A 13836-nucleotide genomic window follows, 5' to 3' on the forward strand; every position below is an offset into this window, starting at 1 on the left:
CTAAACCTATCCTCGGATCTTACAAAGTCACAGCACAATGTTCCCCCTGAACAGCTGTCTACCCATACGTAAGAGCCAGTTCACTAAACAGAGGCTTAAAAATAAATTTTCCACTAGTGAGCTTCATCAAGTTTCTTATGGAGTCTGAAAAGAACTACAGAACCAACATGCTTAAAATACAACCAGACTCAAATCTCTCTAAACAAACTCAGATGAAATCTGTCCAGAGTCTCATAGGTGTACCTCAGGTTCCTTGATCCCCATGTGCTCTTTTCTCCAGGCTTTTGTTTTGTTTTGTTTGACCCACTGTAACTTGTCTTAAAGTTTTGTGCCTCCTGCTGCTGAACTTATTAGCTCTTAAGAACTGCAGTCTCTTCATTACAGACTGCTTTTGCCTGGCTATGGTTCAATAATGAAATCAAGCATCCAGGTAAGAAGCCAGGGCAGGGCTAGATTGAAGGACAGATACTTTAGGTCCAAGTAGATGTCACTAATATCCAATATCCAAAATAATTTGTTTGCTACAGAGATTTATCTTTCATTTGCAAAAAGAATAATCCCAAAGCTGACATTCTTAGAAGTAAACATGTCTGCTCTTTTGGCTTCATCTGGTCCATGGCTAAGGAATGACAGCAGTTCAAGCTGCCTGTGCTCAGATGAGAGCTGACTTCTGACTGTCCAAAAATGACCAGGGAAGGCAGAGGTCACTGGTGCAGCAAAACTAAAGAATCTCTCAGAAGCAACTCAAACACATGCAGTCATACATACCAGAGAAAACTGAGAATTCAGAAAGAGACAGAACATTCTTCTTTAAAAGTATACACACAGATTTAAACACATGCTGCCCTCACCAAGTTACCAGTGCTCAATCTGTGCTGCCTCCACAGACTGAGCACTGGTAACTCGGTTTTGGGGTCACTGCTTGCAGCTATGGGTGCAGAACCCTCTAAAATATTTAAGAGCAGGACCAGTGAAGCGCTTTATAGCCAATGACTTGTGACCTCCCTGAAGGCAAAGAACATGAAAGTCAGGTATGTCTGTGATTTGCCACCATCTAAAGCAAAGAATATTTCCTTTCCCCTACTTCCTATTCTTCAGGAAAGTAATCTCTTACCATCACTCAAAACACAGACCAACTGCACAGCCTCATCACTGGAACATCTCACTTATTTTTGTCTTAAACAGTAAATTACCACAAAAACAGTGGCTTAAGAAAGACTGAGAAACACTAGTCAAGCAGGCAGAACTCAAAGACACATTGGAGAACCCAAAAACACGCTGAAAAACAGATTCTCCTCCAGCAACAAGAAGCTGCATTCCTCTCCATGACTCAGTTTCCTGTGCTTTAAAAGGGAAAGAGCTGCTCCCTGCCACCAGACAGCACTACCTTATGGTCAGGGACAGAGCATGAAGCTTAGCACTTGTTAAGTAAGAAGGAAAGATTACAGTTTGTATTTCTGCCTTCACCCTTTCAAAATAAACATCCATTTTTCACAACAGTTTATGATGCTGCACACACATGGCACCTGAGCCAACCCACAGAGCTTGTTTCTTATTGCATCTGCCCTCAGGAGCTGACTCCTTGTAAAACTCATTAACAAAGTGCTTAAAAGTCACAGAAAATGCAGACAGACAGCTGCTTACCACTGGGGGTCTGTAAATGATGGAGATTGTGGCCTGAAGTGACAGATGTATAATGCAAGTGAGGTACAGGGAGACTGATACCCCCTCCAGAGTCTCTGCTCTCCATGTTCCTGGCTGCTCATGGATTCATCAGTGAACACTGTCAAGGAGAAGGCAGCAGTCTCCATTCCCAGTTTTATGAGAAATATCAGTGATGCTAGGCAGACATAGCATTCATTTTACACTTCTGGAAACCACTCTAATCTCAGAAGTATGTAAACACCAATCCTCACTTTACTCTTGTTTGAGAATGATCCACAAAACACCAGTCCTTCTCTTCCCAAATCTCATTCCAAGGGTCATAGTGCAATGGTTACCCTAGTTTATCAACACAACCAGGATACTTATAACAAAATGTAAAAATGGCATATGCAGAGAAGAGGGCTCGGTCTAAGTCACTCTTAAAAGGCAGCAGGACACTGCACCTGGGCAACTGACCTTGAAGGGTGGCTGATGAAAATGTGGGCCCAAAGCGAGCCCTGGCTCTGAAGGTCCCACCCTATCCAGTGAAGCAGACACAGCTCTCAGTATCTACATTTTTCTCTTTACAAAATGTGCTAACAGCTATATTCCTTACATGCTTCCACCTCCTTTCTCCCCACAGTGTCAAGAACTTGAAAAGCTCCCCACAGACATTCTGATTTCCTAAGCCAGCTGAAAATGCAGACAGGGAATGCAGAAAACCATAAGTTCTTGTGAACTTCAATTCCCTTACCCATCTAGGAATCTTCCTGCACATTGCTATGGTAGAACTTACTGTGGCAATGGCTCGGCCCACACGAACAACTCCAAAATCATTAGGATCCAGGAACTTGTTTCCATACACATAGATGCCAGAAGCAGCTGCTGTCAATGAGGCAAATTTCAAGGCCCGTAGTGCCATGACTGATGAACTCTGCCAAGATACAAAACAGCAACTGTAACATCTGATAAGGACTTAGTGATCTGATGCCCACAGCCCCAGAGGACCTGACAACCCAAGTTTTAATTGCTCCTTTCCTAATGACACTTTACTAGCACTGCCCCCAGCTAAGAGCTCAAGCAATCACCCAGCAACTGAGGGTAAGTTGCTTATTGCTATTCTTAACTCAACAGTGTCTACAGGCCACAAATCCAGAAGTAACTCACTGCTAGACCTTGCATAAATGCAACAAAACATTTGTTTAGGATCCCAGAGGCTTTTCAAGGAGACACAACAGGTGGACACACAGAAGGAAGCACAAGATGACCAAAAGTCAATTCTGATCCTATCAACAGGCACTTCTACAACACAAATTTTTGAAGATATCACAGCATAGGCAGATTTTAAGGGGACAACAGATGATATAAAAAAACCCAAGTTTAAAAAGAGCTCTTGCAACATCAAGAACACTCAAAGCTTGTTAGAAACTTTGCCAGCTTAGTTCTAAAAGTTCCACACTGATGATGAGTGGTCTAGGAAAAGGTAATATATTCCAGGAGGTTGTATGCCCCTCCAGCAGTCGGTGCCAGACAACCACAGAGAATGCAGATGGGAGACCTGATCAGTGACCAAGTGAGATTTGTTTTCTCATCGCCATCGCATTCAAGTGCCAGACAGGGAACATACTGGCACAACAGTCATCTGCAGGAATCTACAGCCTATCCCTAGCTCTGTCACAGGCTCGGTACAGGCCTGGGGTGAGACATTTCTCAACCACTTTTTTTTCTGTGGGACAAGGGTGGGGAATGAACACATTTCCCACACTAAGCACTTTGGATCACTACATTCATTGTTTGCAGTATATCAAGTAGCATAAACATGTAATTAATTACATTTTAATATTTATATTTTCCATTTCTTTATGACACCGTAGAGGACTCAGATACGAAAAAAAGTAACAACGAATTAGGTACATTTTTCTTTCCTTTCCCTGTGGCTGGTATTGGGCAGAAAGTATGATTGACCATTCCTTCTGCTTCTACCACAAATCAAAAGGTATTGTCACTTCTCTGCAAGCTCTCAAGAGCACCCTTGACACAATCCAGGCTCTTACCCCATCAAGATGGAGTCTACTAATCCTCCTACTCCTAGGCTTGACTGAGAAACTTGCCTACTTCTCATTGTGATGCTTTAGCAGGGTCAGTCTGGCTTGTGCCTTTTCTCTCAGAGCCTTGTAACCAAAAAACACGTGCAGTGACACAGGTCAAGTGTTTCAAAAACAGTTCACAAGAACACAGTCAGCAAAATAAGCTAATATAACACAGGAGACCCTTGTACATGAACCTTAGCTAAACTTTATTATTCCCTTTTATTTCCTTACAAACCTGAGGTAATTGAGGCAGAAAAGCTGAGACATATTCTGTCAGTGCCTGTCACAGCTGCCTGCAGCAAGCCAGCTCTTTCTCCTGTCAGAATGGGTAGCTGGCTGACTAGGACTCCTTTGAATCTATGATCAAAATCAACAGAAAATAAACCTGGGCTCTTGACTGCAGCCAAATGTACACGCACTTTTCAAAAATAAAAGTCGCCCTCCCTCCCCTGTCTCACTGGAATTCTAGAAATTTTGGGGTTTCTTTCAGCAGGACCAATCTTTTTTTTTGTACAGAGATTTCTGTATCCTCTGCCACCTTCAAAAGTCATTTTTTGCAAAGTATTTTAATTAAACCATTTTTGCTCCTTGTATATTTTTGTAAAATTTCATTTATTGAAAAGTGAAAGGTGCAGTGACGTTTTCTTAAGAGAAAATATGCCTCTCTTTTTCATTATTTTTTCCTTCACTTTCTCAATCACTAAAAGAACATTTTATTGAAAGCAGGATGCAGACCCATCTGTTCTTGCATCTTATTCCTACCTGAAGCTATAATCTGCAGTTTGTTACATCACATCTATTGCCATACCCGCCAGCTGTACGTCACAAACAGAAGATGGGAACTTTTAGGTAGCAAATAAACAGGCAGCAAAGCTGAATTTTTCAGCAAGAAAGTTCCTGTTTTCATGCTTAGCGTGCCGTAGCAATAAAAAGGGAATAACTAAAACCCCTCCAATAAGAGGTACAGAAATAGAATTCTCTAAAGTAAATTGTATTTCAAAGTCTTGCATAAGGTATAGAGGAGCCTTTTCCATGTAAATGAGCCATTATGACACCCCTAGGGATATCTTAAGGACCCTGTCAGCTGTGAAAAAAGCATTGGGATGTCGCTGCCTCTCGTTATTAAGCCCCGCGTTGATAGATCACCGCCAGGTCTTTTTTCACCTACGAGAGGTGGCTTCTTTGACTTTCACCCAACCTGGCGCTCCTAAGTGTCCCTCGCGTTAGAGCTAGGCTTCTCCTGTTCCCAGCAGGGGCAGCCGGGACGGTGCCGGTTCCCCGTCCGAGCCCCGAAGGTGACCCCACCGCCACCTGCCGCGGCCCGGGGAGCGGCGGCGACCGCTGACCGCCGCGAGAGCAGCGGGACCCAGCGCCGCTCAAAGCCCCGGCCAGGCCCCTTCGGCCCCCAGGCCCGCGTCCGCCGCCGCGCCCGAGATCTGCCCGTGAAGGACACAAGGGGCCGGCGCCGGCTGCTCTCGGTTCTTCTCCATGCCGGGCCGGGTCTCCTGGAGCAGCGTTCGCGCCCCACGAACAGCCCCGGCCTCGCCGAGCCCTGCGACAATCGAGTGCCCGCCGCCGGGGCCGCAGCCGCGGCCGGCATTCGCGGCCTGGGCCCGGAGCGCCCGGCACGGGCCGAGGCGGCCGCGGGGGCTGTGAGGGCAGGAGGGCTCGGGCGCTCCGCCGGCGCTCGGAGCGGCACTTACCGACCGCCTCGCGGCACTTCAACTCGCGCGCGCCCCACGCCGCTCCCCCCTCCACCTGCACACGGTACGGCCCTGGCCCGCGCGGCACGCCGGGAAGCGTAGTCTCCCGTCGCGGCAGCTCGGAGGGGCGGGGGCGCGGTGGGACTGCAAGGGGCGGCCGTTGGACGAACCCACGGGGGACTAGCGGGGGGAGCGCTGCGCTTCCATGGGGCCCGGGCTGCGCTGAGCCTCCGCCCCTGCTGCGGGGAAGTGCGCAGGTTGCGCCCTGGATTGCAGGATTGCAACCATCTCCCGTTCGGTAACTTCAAGGTAACGCAATCTCACTTTGTCAGTGGGGCTCCCAGAAAGCCCATCTTCTGTGCTCTTAAAAAAAAATCACACTTAAATTAAATTTCACACTTAAATTAAATTTCACATTCTATTTCACAGAATCAACTAGGTTGGAAAAGACTTTTAAGATCATTGCGTCCAATCTGTGACCTAACACTACTTTGTCAATTAGGCCATGGCACTAAGTGCCACATACAGTCTTGTCTTTAACACCTCCAGGGATAGTGACTCCACCACCTCCCCGGGCAGCCCGTTCCAATATTTAATCACCCTTTCAGTGAAGAACTTCTTCCTAATGTCCAGCCTAAACCTCTCCTCCCTCAGCTTGTGTCTTCTTGTGCTATTGCTGGTTGCCTGGGAGAAGGTGCTAACCCTCTCCTGGCTACAACCTCCTTTCAGGCAGTTGCAGAGAGTGATAAGGTCTCCCCTGAGCCTCCTCCTCTCCAGGCTAAACACCCCCAGCTCCCTCAGCCACTCCTCACAGGACTTGTGCTCCAGAGCCTTCACTGGTCCAGGTACATAACATCCACAGCCTCCCCCTCATGTACCAGGCAGGTCCCCTGGTCCTAAAAGGAAATAAGGTTAGTCAGGCAAGACCTGCCCCTTCAAAATCCATGCTGGCTGGGTCTGATTGCTTGGGTGTCCTGTAGGTGAAGTGTGATTTTACTCAAGATTATCTGTTCCATAAACTTGCCAGGCACTGAGGTCAGGCTGACAGGCCTGTAGTTTCCCAGATCCTCCTTTTGGCCCTTCTTTTGGATGGGTTAACATTGGGTAACTTTGAGTCATCTGGGACCTCCCCATGGAGCCAGGACTGATGGTAAATGATGGAGAGCAGCTTTGCAAGCTCATCTGCCAGCTCCCTCCTCACCCTAGGATGGATCCCATCTGGTCCCATAGACTTATGAGCATCTAAGTGGCTCAGCAGGTCACTAACTGCTTCCTCCTGGATTACAGGGGGGCTATTGTGCTCCCTGTCTCCATCTACTAGCTCAGGAGACCACGACATTGCACTCCAGAAAACATCCTGATCACAAGTCTCTCTTCCTGGATGAATAGGTTTTCCATCCCTGTGGAAAAGTGCTGTAAAGGTGGTTTAACTACCTTCTCCCTGGCTGTGGGACTGTGGTTAAATATTTTCCTAAAAGATCAACATAATATTGGGAACATTTGATGGGTACCTTATTGGATTTCTGTGGCAAGGTTTTGTTGGGGGGGGGGGATGCTACAGGGTAGCTTTTGTGAAAAGCTGATAGAAACGTCCCCCATGTGTGACAGGGCTAACACCAGATGGCTCCAAGGCAGGCCCGCTGCTGGCCCAGGGTGAGCCTGTCAGTGACAGTGGTAGCACCTTGGCGATATGCTAGCATAGTTAAGAAGAGAGAAAAGTTATTGTGCAGAATTAATTGCAGTCAGAGAAGAAAGGAGTGGAAATATGTGAGAAAAAAAGCTCTTGCAGACACCAAGGTCAGTGGAGAAGGAGAGGCAGGAGGTGGCTATTTTCAGATCACAGAATATCCTAAGGCACCCAGAAGAAACATCAACTCTTCAGTGAATGGCCCACATTGGGATCAATCCCACAACCTCAGTGTTATTAGCACTATTCTCTAAAGAGCTGAGCTAATCTCAGGGTACTCCAGGTACCAGAGCTGAGATTCCCCTGCAGCCTGTGATGAAGACCATGATGAGGCAGCTGTGCCCCTGCAGCCCTTGGAGGGCCATGGTGTATCAGATGTCCACCTGCAGCATGTGGAGGACCCCACACTGCAGCAAGTGCATGCCCAAAGGAGGCTGTGACCCTGTGACCCCCTAAAGAAGGACCTGACAGGACCTGTGGGTCTATGAAAAGAGGAGCCTACACTGGAGCAGATTTGCTAGCAGGACTTGTCACCCTGTGGAGGGGCTATGCTGGAGAAGTTCATGAGGAACTGGAGGTCATGGGAATAACTCACATTGGAGAAGTTTGTGGAGAATTCTCCAGGGAAGGGACCCCACAACCGAGCAGGGGGAGAGTGTGTATCTACCTTGTGATAGAAGGAGCAGCAATATACATTTGTGTGAGATGAACTGACTACAACACCCATTCCCTGTCACCCTGCTCTTCTGGTGGAGGGGAAACAGAGAAAATTGGGAGTGAAGTTGAGCCCAAGAAGAAGGGAGAGTTGGCTATAGTGTTTTTTTTTTTTTTTAATTTGGGATTATTTCTCACTATCCTACTCCGATCTGATTGGTACTAAATTAAAAATAAATTAATTTCATTTTCCCCAGTCCCCATGTTTTGCCCCTGACAGTAATTAGCAAGTGATGCCTACCTGTCTTTATCTCAACCCATGAGGCTTTTGTTATTGTCTCTCCCTGTCCAGCTGAGGAGGGGAGTGACAGAGCAGCATTGGTTGGCACATGCCATCCAGATAGAGTCAAGCTGCCACAGCACCCCTTTTGTTTCCATCCAGCTTCACTGCATTTTTGTTTTCCTCACTTGTACTCTGCTGCAGACCCTAATGTCAATGCCTGCACAGTGAGGGCTTGCTGCTAAATATCATCTCTAAGAAACAAAGCAGCTACAAATTATGCAGGGCAGAGATAAGGGTGATTACCCTGCTAGCACACTGAGGATACAGGGCCCACGTGGCCAGTTGCTGCATCAGCCATATGATGGCTAAACTGGCTGCAATCCCATAAGTTTCTTTCCCTTCCAGGACAGATGGAAGCTTTTGAACTGATGGGGAGCAGCGAAGCATCGCAGCTTAGTCTTGGACGATTACAAATTATGTAGGAAGGACTATTTTTTGGAAGGAAGCTTCACGTTTTGGAGGGAAAAGAGGAAGAAAATAAAAAGTCAGGGAGATGTGCACCTGACATAGTGCTGAGGAAATGAGAGAAATAAATACAGATTGAACGTGAAGTAACAACTCTGAATCACATAATTTAAAAATCTTAAAAATACAGGGAAAAGGTCTATTGTTCTTGTGTCTGCTAAAGTATATGTAAGTTTTGCAATAGATTTTTGGTTTGCAAATTCACAACCTCCGTGGCTCAGGCTGATAGTGGGCATAATAGTGGGGTGTCCATTTAAAGGTACTGTGCTACTGCATATAAAAATCAAAAATAGCAACTCTAACCTCAGCACAACCACTGTTTCCTGACCACAGCCCACTGCTTCTAACCGGGATGCTTAAAAGACTGCTGCCTGGGCTATCAATCCTCTGCTTTAACGGCCAGATGCTGGCAATGCTCCCAGCACAGGGAGCAGGTCAGCATCTGCTTTTTGCTGGCCTCTCCTGGGAAAGCTATGGGAGGTTTCTTCAGAATTATTTTGCTCCTTGCATCTTTCTCTTAAACAGGCTGATGACACTGGGTCTGCTGCAGAGAGGGGAATAAAAAAGAGGCTTTTGTAGCATAACAATGCCGTGTGCTGATGTGCAGTGGGCAATTATGTAACCAACGCTAAATCTTTCTATAATTAGAACAAGCACCTAGTTAGAGTGATCAGAGCTCTTTTGTGTGTGCCTGCACGGGGCTGTGTAAGAAAACCCTTGGCTTGAAAGAAAGATGCTGGCTTGATTTCCCTTCCCTTTTCAACTGGTGAATAAATTAAATCTCAGATTACCCCAAATTGCTGTGAATGACAAACTGTGAAAAGCGTTTCCTTTTCATTCCCGTTGAAGACATTTGCATCCCAGGTGTGAATCTCATGAAACCCAAAGACTCAGCCTCTTTGTCCCAAGCACTGGAGCAGCAAGAGCAGCCAGACTGCCTGAAGAGAGGACAGAAGGTCAGCATCAGCCCTCCCTGTTGAGAATCTTTTTCAGATTCACTTTGATGAAGAACATGAAAAGATATCTGCAAAGGCTCACTTATACTAGATATTCCTCATGTATGAAGAGGAGGCTTAGGAAAAGAGAACAAAACAGTCCCAGAAAGCAGATGATCCTATGGTTTTTTTGTTTGGTTTGGGTTTTTTTCCATTCTTGGTCCAACTTAAATGGATATTGGCAGGTTTCACCTTTATATTAGCAAAAGAAAGTTCAGAGCTGACTCTGGAAGCCATAAAATTTTAAAATAGCATCTTCTTACCAATCATACTGTACAGAGCCAATATTTGGATAAAACATGTCTTGACAAAAACATGCCCATTGCCCAAGGTCATTCAATCCCTGTGACTCAGTAGTCACCAAAGTCTGAATGTGACAATGGAACTGATGTGCTCCTTGGAGAGCAGGGCTTTACACAAGCAGCAAAAATCCACTTCTACCAGTATTTTGTTCCTTCAAGGCCTTTGCTCAACCTTGTTATGTGGAATCAGTTTAGACAATTGCATGCCACCTCCGTACCTCTCTCATAATTTATGTTGGCAAAAGAATTTCCCCTTACTTCATTTGCTAAAGCTGTTGGTGCCTAAAGAGCACTCCACTTCTTCTTGCAGATTGTTGGGAAGTATCAGTGGCCAACATGTCCTGTGTGAAATGATCTTATTACCTGGAAGTGGAATGCTCCGAGACCTTTGCAAAACACCCCCAGAGTCTGTGTTTTTTACAGAGGTGCATGAGAACATTTTTGCCTTAGAAAGTTTACTTTTCTACAATATGCAACAAATAACAGAATTTAAACCAGCCTTCATTTCAGTCGTTCCAGAGAACATAGACATAGCTTGAAGAATGTAAAGATTTTTTTTATAAAAGCACTAATAAACCTTGTGATCTTCTTCCCCCAGCTATAATTATTCCTTCTGAGTTCTGCCTGTAAGGCCTAAGGGAATGTGAAGTACAGGGGTTGCTGATGTGTTTGAACTTTTCCATCAAGTTAAATCTCTTCTCTTTCACTGTTTAGCATTTTACTTGTCCAAAATTTATCCTTTGAGTTAAGAAGTGTTGTTTATTTTGATCATTTTTATCCAACTATGTGCAGCAACTGGTAGGCATACAGATATCTGATATTAACAATAGCTTATTCCATTACTTTGTATCATCATCTTCATTTGTTATGAGATATTTTATGAACCATTTAATTCTGGATTTGCAAATGTGAAAAGTGCTGAACTAGATAAAAAAGGTACAGAGGATTTAATAGCCTAAACCTACCCCAAAAGAGTTCTCAGATGCATCAGAAATATGTTCTTAAAACCAGCTATGATATTCTCATCAAACTAAAAATGTCCCTGCTCCCAACCATGCCAAGACCTCCACAGAGCCTGAACTCCTTACTCGCCCTACCAAAGATCATTTTGCCACGATCATTTTGTGAATAGAGATGCATGTGGAAATCTGATATCATTATTGTCCAGAAAGATACTGTCCAAAATATCCTGATGAAAACAGAAAGGAATTAATCCTTTTTGTCTTAGAGAGAGATTTATATTTGGGGAAAATACGTTTCAGATTCTCAGATCCATTCCTTGCCTAATGTTTCTTTTGCGAGAAGCACAGAATAAGCTGAGTTGGAAGGGACACACAAGGATCATCGCCAAACACCTGGCCCTGCACAGGACACCCCAAGAATCACGCCATGTGCCTGAGAACATTGTCCTGATGGTTCTTGAACTCGGTCAAGTTTGGTGCTGTGACCACTTCTGACTGTTTCTGTATGGGCCCTGGTTGCTCAGGCTTGCCTAAAGCAGATCTGGTAATAATGAAACTGTCTCTTCCCAGAAGATTTCATCTTTGATTAGAAGATAATAAGGGATAGAAAAGTGAGCACCTCCCACAGTTTTTCAAAGGTTAAATACTCTCATTGTTAAATATTTCAATCTAATTTTTCATTTGAATTTCCCTAATTTCCACTTCCACTCACTTGTAATGGTTTTGCCTTCCTCTATGAGATTAAGGAGTGGCTTAATATCTTGCATTTCTAATTTGTACAGGTATATATACAAAATGCTCAAATCTCCTCTCAATTTTTTCTAATGAACAAAATATACTAAACACTATACTATTTCATTTGCTCAAAAAGGTAATTTTTCCTTGTAATCTAATTGTCAAAGAGCAGATAAATGGAGTTAACCTCATTCTAATCTGGCAATAGTAACGTTTACCTCTTAAACTTCACCACAAAACAGATTTACTTATTGTATTTCCCCTACACTTCCAATTAATGATAGCCTTATCTTACCTTTGTAGTCTTTTAACCTCTTCTACCTTCCAGAATTGTTTTAGAAACTTGAAGACTGGGACAAGAGTCCCTCTAGAGTTCACCATATCCCTTCTTCTACATCCATGGCCTGCATGAGACTTTGTTACTTCATAGTACAAGAAATTTGTTCTAAGCTGCTTGTCTCTCATGGGTCCTTTTCAGAGTTACTGGTTCCCAGCACAGCCTGTACTTAACCCCACATTTCTTACTTATAGGTATATGAGTTTGCACAATGTGATGTTGAAACACAGCTCATTTCAATGGGTTCTGCTTACCAAGTCATCTAGCTCACACTGTATGACTCTCCTCCCAGTATCCCTGAACATTTTGCCACTCATTTTGAAACAGACTTTATGAATAGCAATTTCATATTGATAGCAAGCTGATAAAAATGGTGACTAGCATAAATCATAGTGTCTGCCTTCCTCTGTAACTTCCTTAGAAATACCTTATGCAGCATTGATCCACTGCTGATGATTCCTTTGTACTTTGAAAAGCCAGCCTCTTCCCAACCCCAGTGGCACACCTCTTCAAGTGTTGCACAGTGATAATTCTTTAATCAATAAATCATCATAAGCAGAAGATAGAAGTAATGGTGTGGTGAGGCATTCTCCCTCCCCCCCCAGCATTAAATAATACTCCACAGCAAAGAAAGAAGGAGAAATGTCAAAGTAGGAAGGATAAAACATAATTTTTTCACTGAGACTAGTATAACAGCTGGGCACAGAAGCCTTGGCAACTTCTAAGGGGGAAAGAAGGCTCCTGAATCAGGTGGCAATATTGCCAGATATGACAACAGCAATACTGTTACTAAATGAGTGACAGAATTGGGTAGAAGGGATGACAGATGAGTTTTGCTTATGAAAATAATTGATAAATGGTGGGTGACAAAGTCTTGTATCTTTACCTTTGTATGAATACGACACCAGCTATCTCAGAGAGAAGGGGAAGTATCTGTCACTCATAGAGGTGGTGACAGAGCTGCTGTCACCACAATATTGAGGCAAAAGCTGATTCCCACTGGAGATGATGAGTTCAGGCATAGAGTGACTGCACAGGATTGCCCTTACCTTCCTCCAAATCTCCCCAGTCCTAAAAGTTGTAGCAGATTAATTTATCCTCAAGGAGTAGTTCACCCTTCAGACTAGGAGATGATAAGGCAGACAAAATGACTAGAGGACTGCAAGACAGTTACTCTGCCGTATCGTATTCCTGCCTCTTAAGGTGTGATTTTTAAAATCTCTAATAGATCATGTTTCTTTCTTTAGTCATTCTACCCTTTTCTTCCGTGTCTGGCTTCTGTTTCTCTTCTAGATGAACCATGCCTGGCTCAGTGGGACTCTTCTGCCTCTGATTCACTAGAGGCGACGTAACAATAGCAACTTAATTAATAACTGTCTTTGGTTATATATGGTGCTATGTATTGCCACTTTAACTCAAATAGTTTATAGCTTTACATAGGAAAATAGATTTTCTTATATAAAGCTCCACCTAGTTCCCATGTATTACAACTCCCTGAGAAATACTGTTCCATATTCCAAATTTTAATTGTACTCTAAAGAGTGCATCTCTTGATTTGATTTAAAGAACACCTATGTAACATATGGATGCTTATTTAACATAGACAGCACAACTCCTTTTTAATGCATAAGTTTTTCTATTTTAAATCAATATTTTTACACCACTTTAAGTCTCTTTTCTTCCCTTCACTCCCATGTTCCAGTTCAACGATTTCTAAGCAGCAGATATATCAGAATAAATTTTATTTTGATCCATTTGCTCTATATTTTCTGCTTTTTACTTGGACATAGTCAGCTGGATGAACTGTGAAGTTACTGAATTTGTTGGAGACTGTGTGAATAGTGCAGGGGAGCGGAATAGGATGGCTGAAGAAACAAACGGGGATACTGTAAAACTACATCTCCCAGGACGCCTTGCGG

At 44.1% G+C, this 13836-nt stretch overlaps 2 protein-coding genes and 1 long non-coding RNA gene across 9 annotated transcripts in view; 1 reads left to right on the forward strand and 2 right to left on the reverse strand.

Annotated features, from left to right (window-relative positions):
• Positions 1 to 5443, reverse strand: part of ADCK1 (aarF domain containing kinase 1) — an 89117-nt gene extending 83674 nt beyond the window's left edge. For 2 of the 7 annotated variants that reach the window (XM_068192724.1, XM_068192725.1), the window contains exons 1-3: positions 4899 to 5072; positions 3699 to 3815; positions 2441 to 2578 (exon numbers count right to left, since the gene is read on the reverse strand). In XM_068192724.1, coding sequence (XP_068048825.1) covers positions 2441 to 2566 — 126 coding nt within the window. In that variant the 5' untranslated portion in view covers positions 2567 to 2578; positions 3699 to 3815; positions 4899 to 5072. Of the gene's footprint in view, positions 1 to 2440; positions 2579 to 3698; positions 3816 to 4880; positions 5073 to 5437 lie in introns of those variants that run through there. The other 5 variants (XM_068192718.1, XM_068192719.1, XM_068192722.1 and 2 more) reach the window with 5 other exon arrangements.
• The window catches only part of SLIRP (SRA stem-loop interacting RNA binding protein), a 127590-nt gene that overhangs the window by 91005 nt on the left and 22749 nt on the right, over positions 1 to 13836 (reverse strand). The window lies entirely within an intron of this gene.
• On the forward strand, positions 5447 to 10829 carry LOC137475435 (uncharacterized). Its single transcript, XR_010999893.1, has 2 exons — positions 5447 to 5746; positions 9580 to 10829. It is a non-coding gene; the product is annotated as an uncharacterized lncRNA (long non-coding RNA).

Source organism: Anomalospiza imberbis, chromosome 6 (genome assembly GCF_031753505.1).
Source record: "Anomalospiza imberbis isolate Cuckoo-Finch-1a 21T00152 chromosome 6, ASM3175350v1, whole genome shotgun sequence".
Classification (NCBI taxonomy): Eukaryota; Metazoa; Chordata; class Aves; order Passeriformes; family Viduidae; genus Anomalospiza; species Anomalospiza imberbis.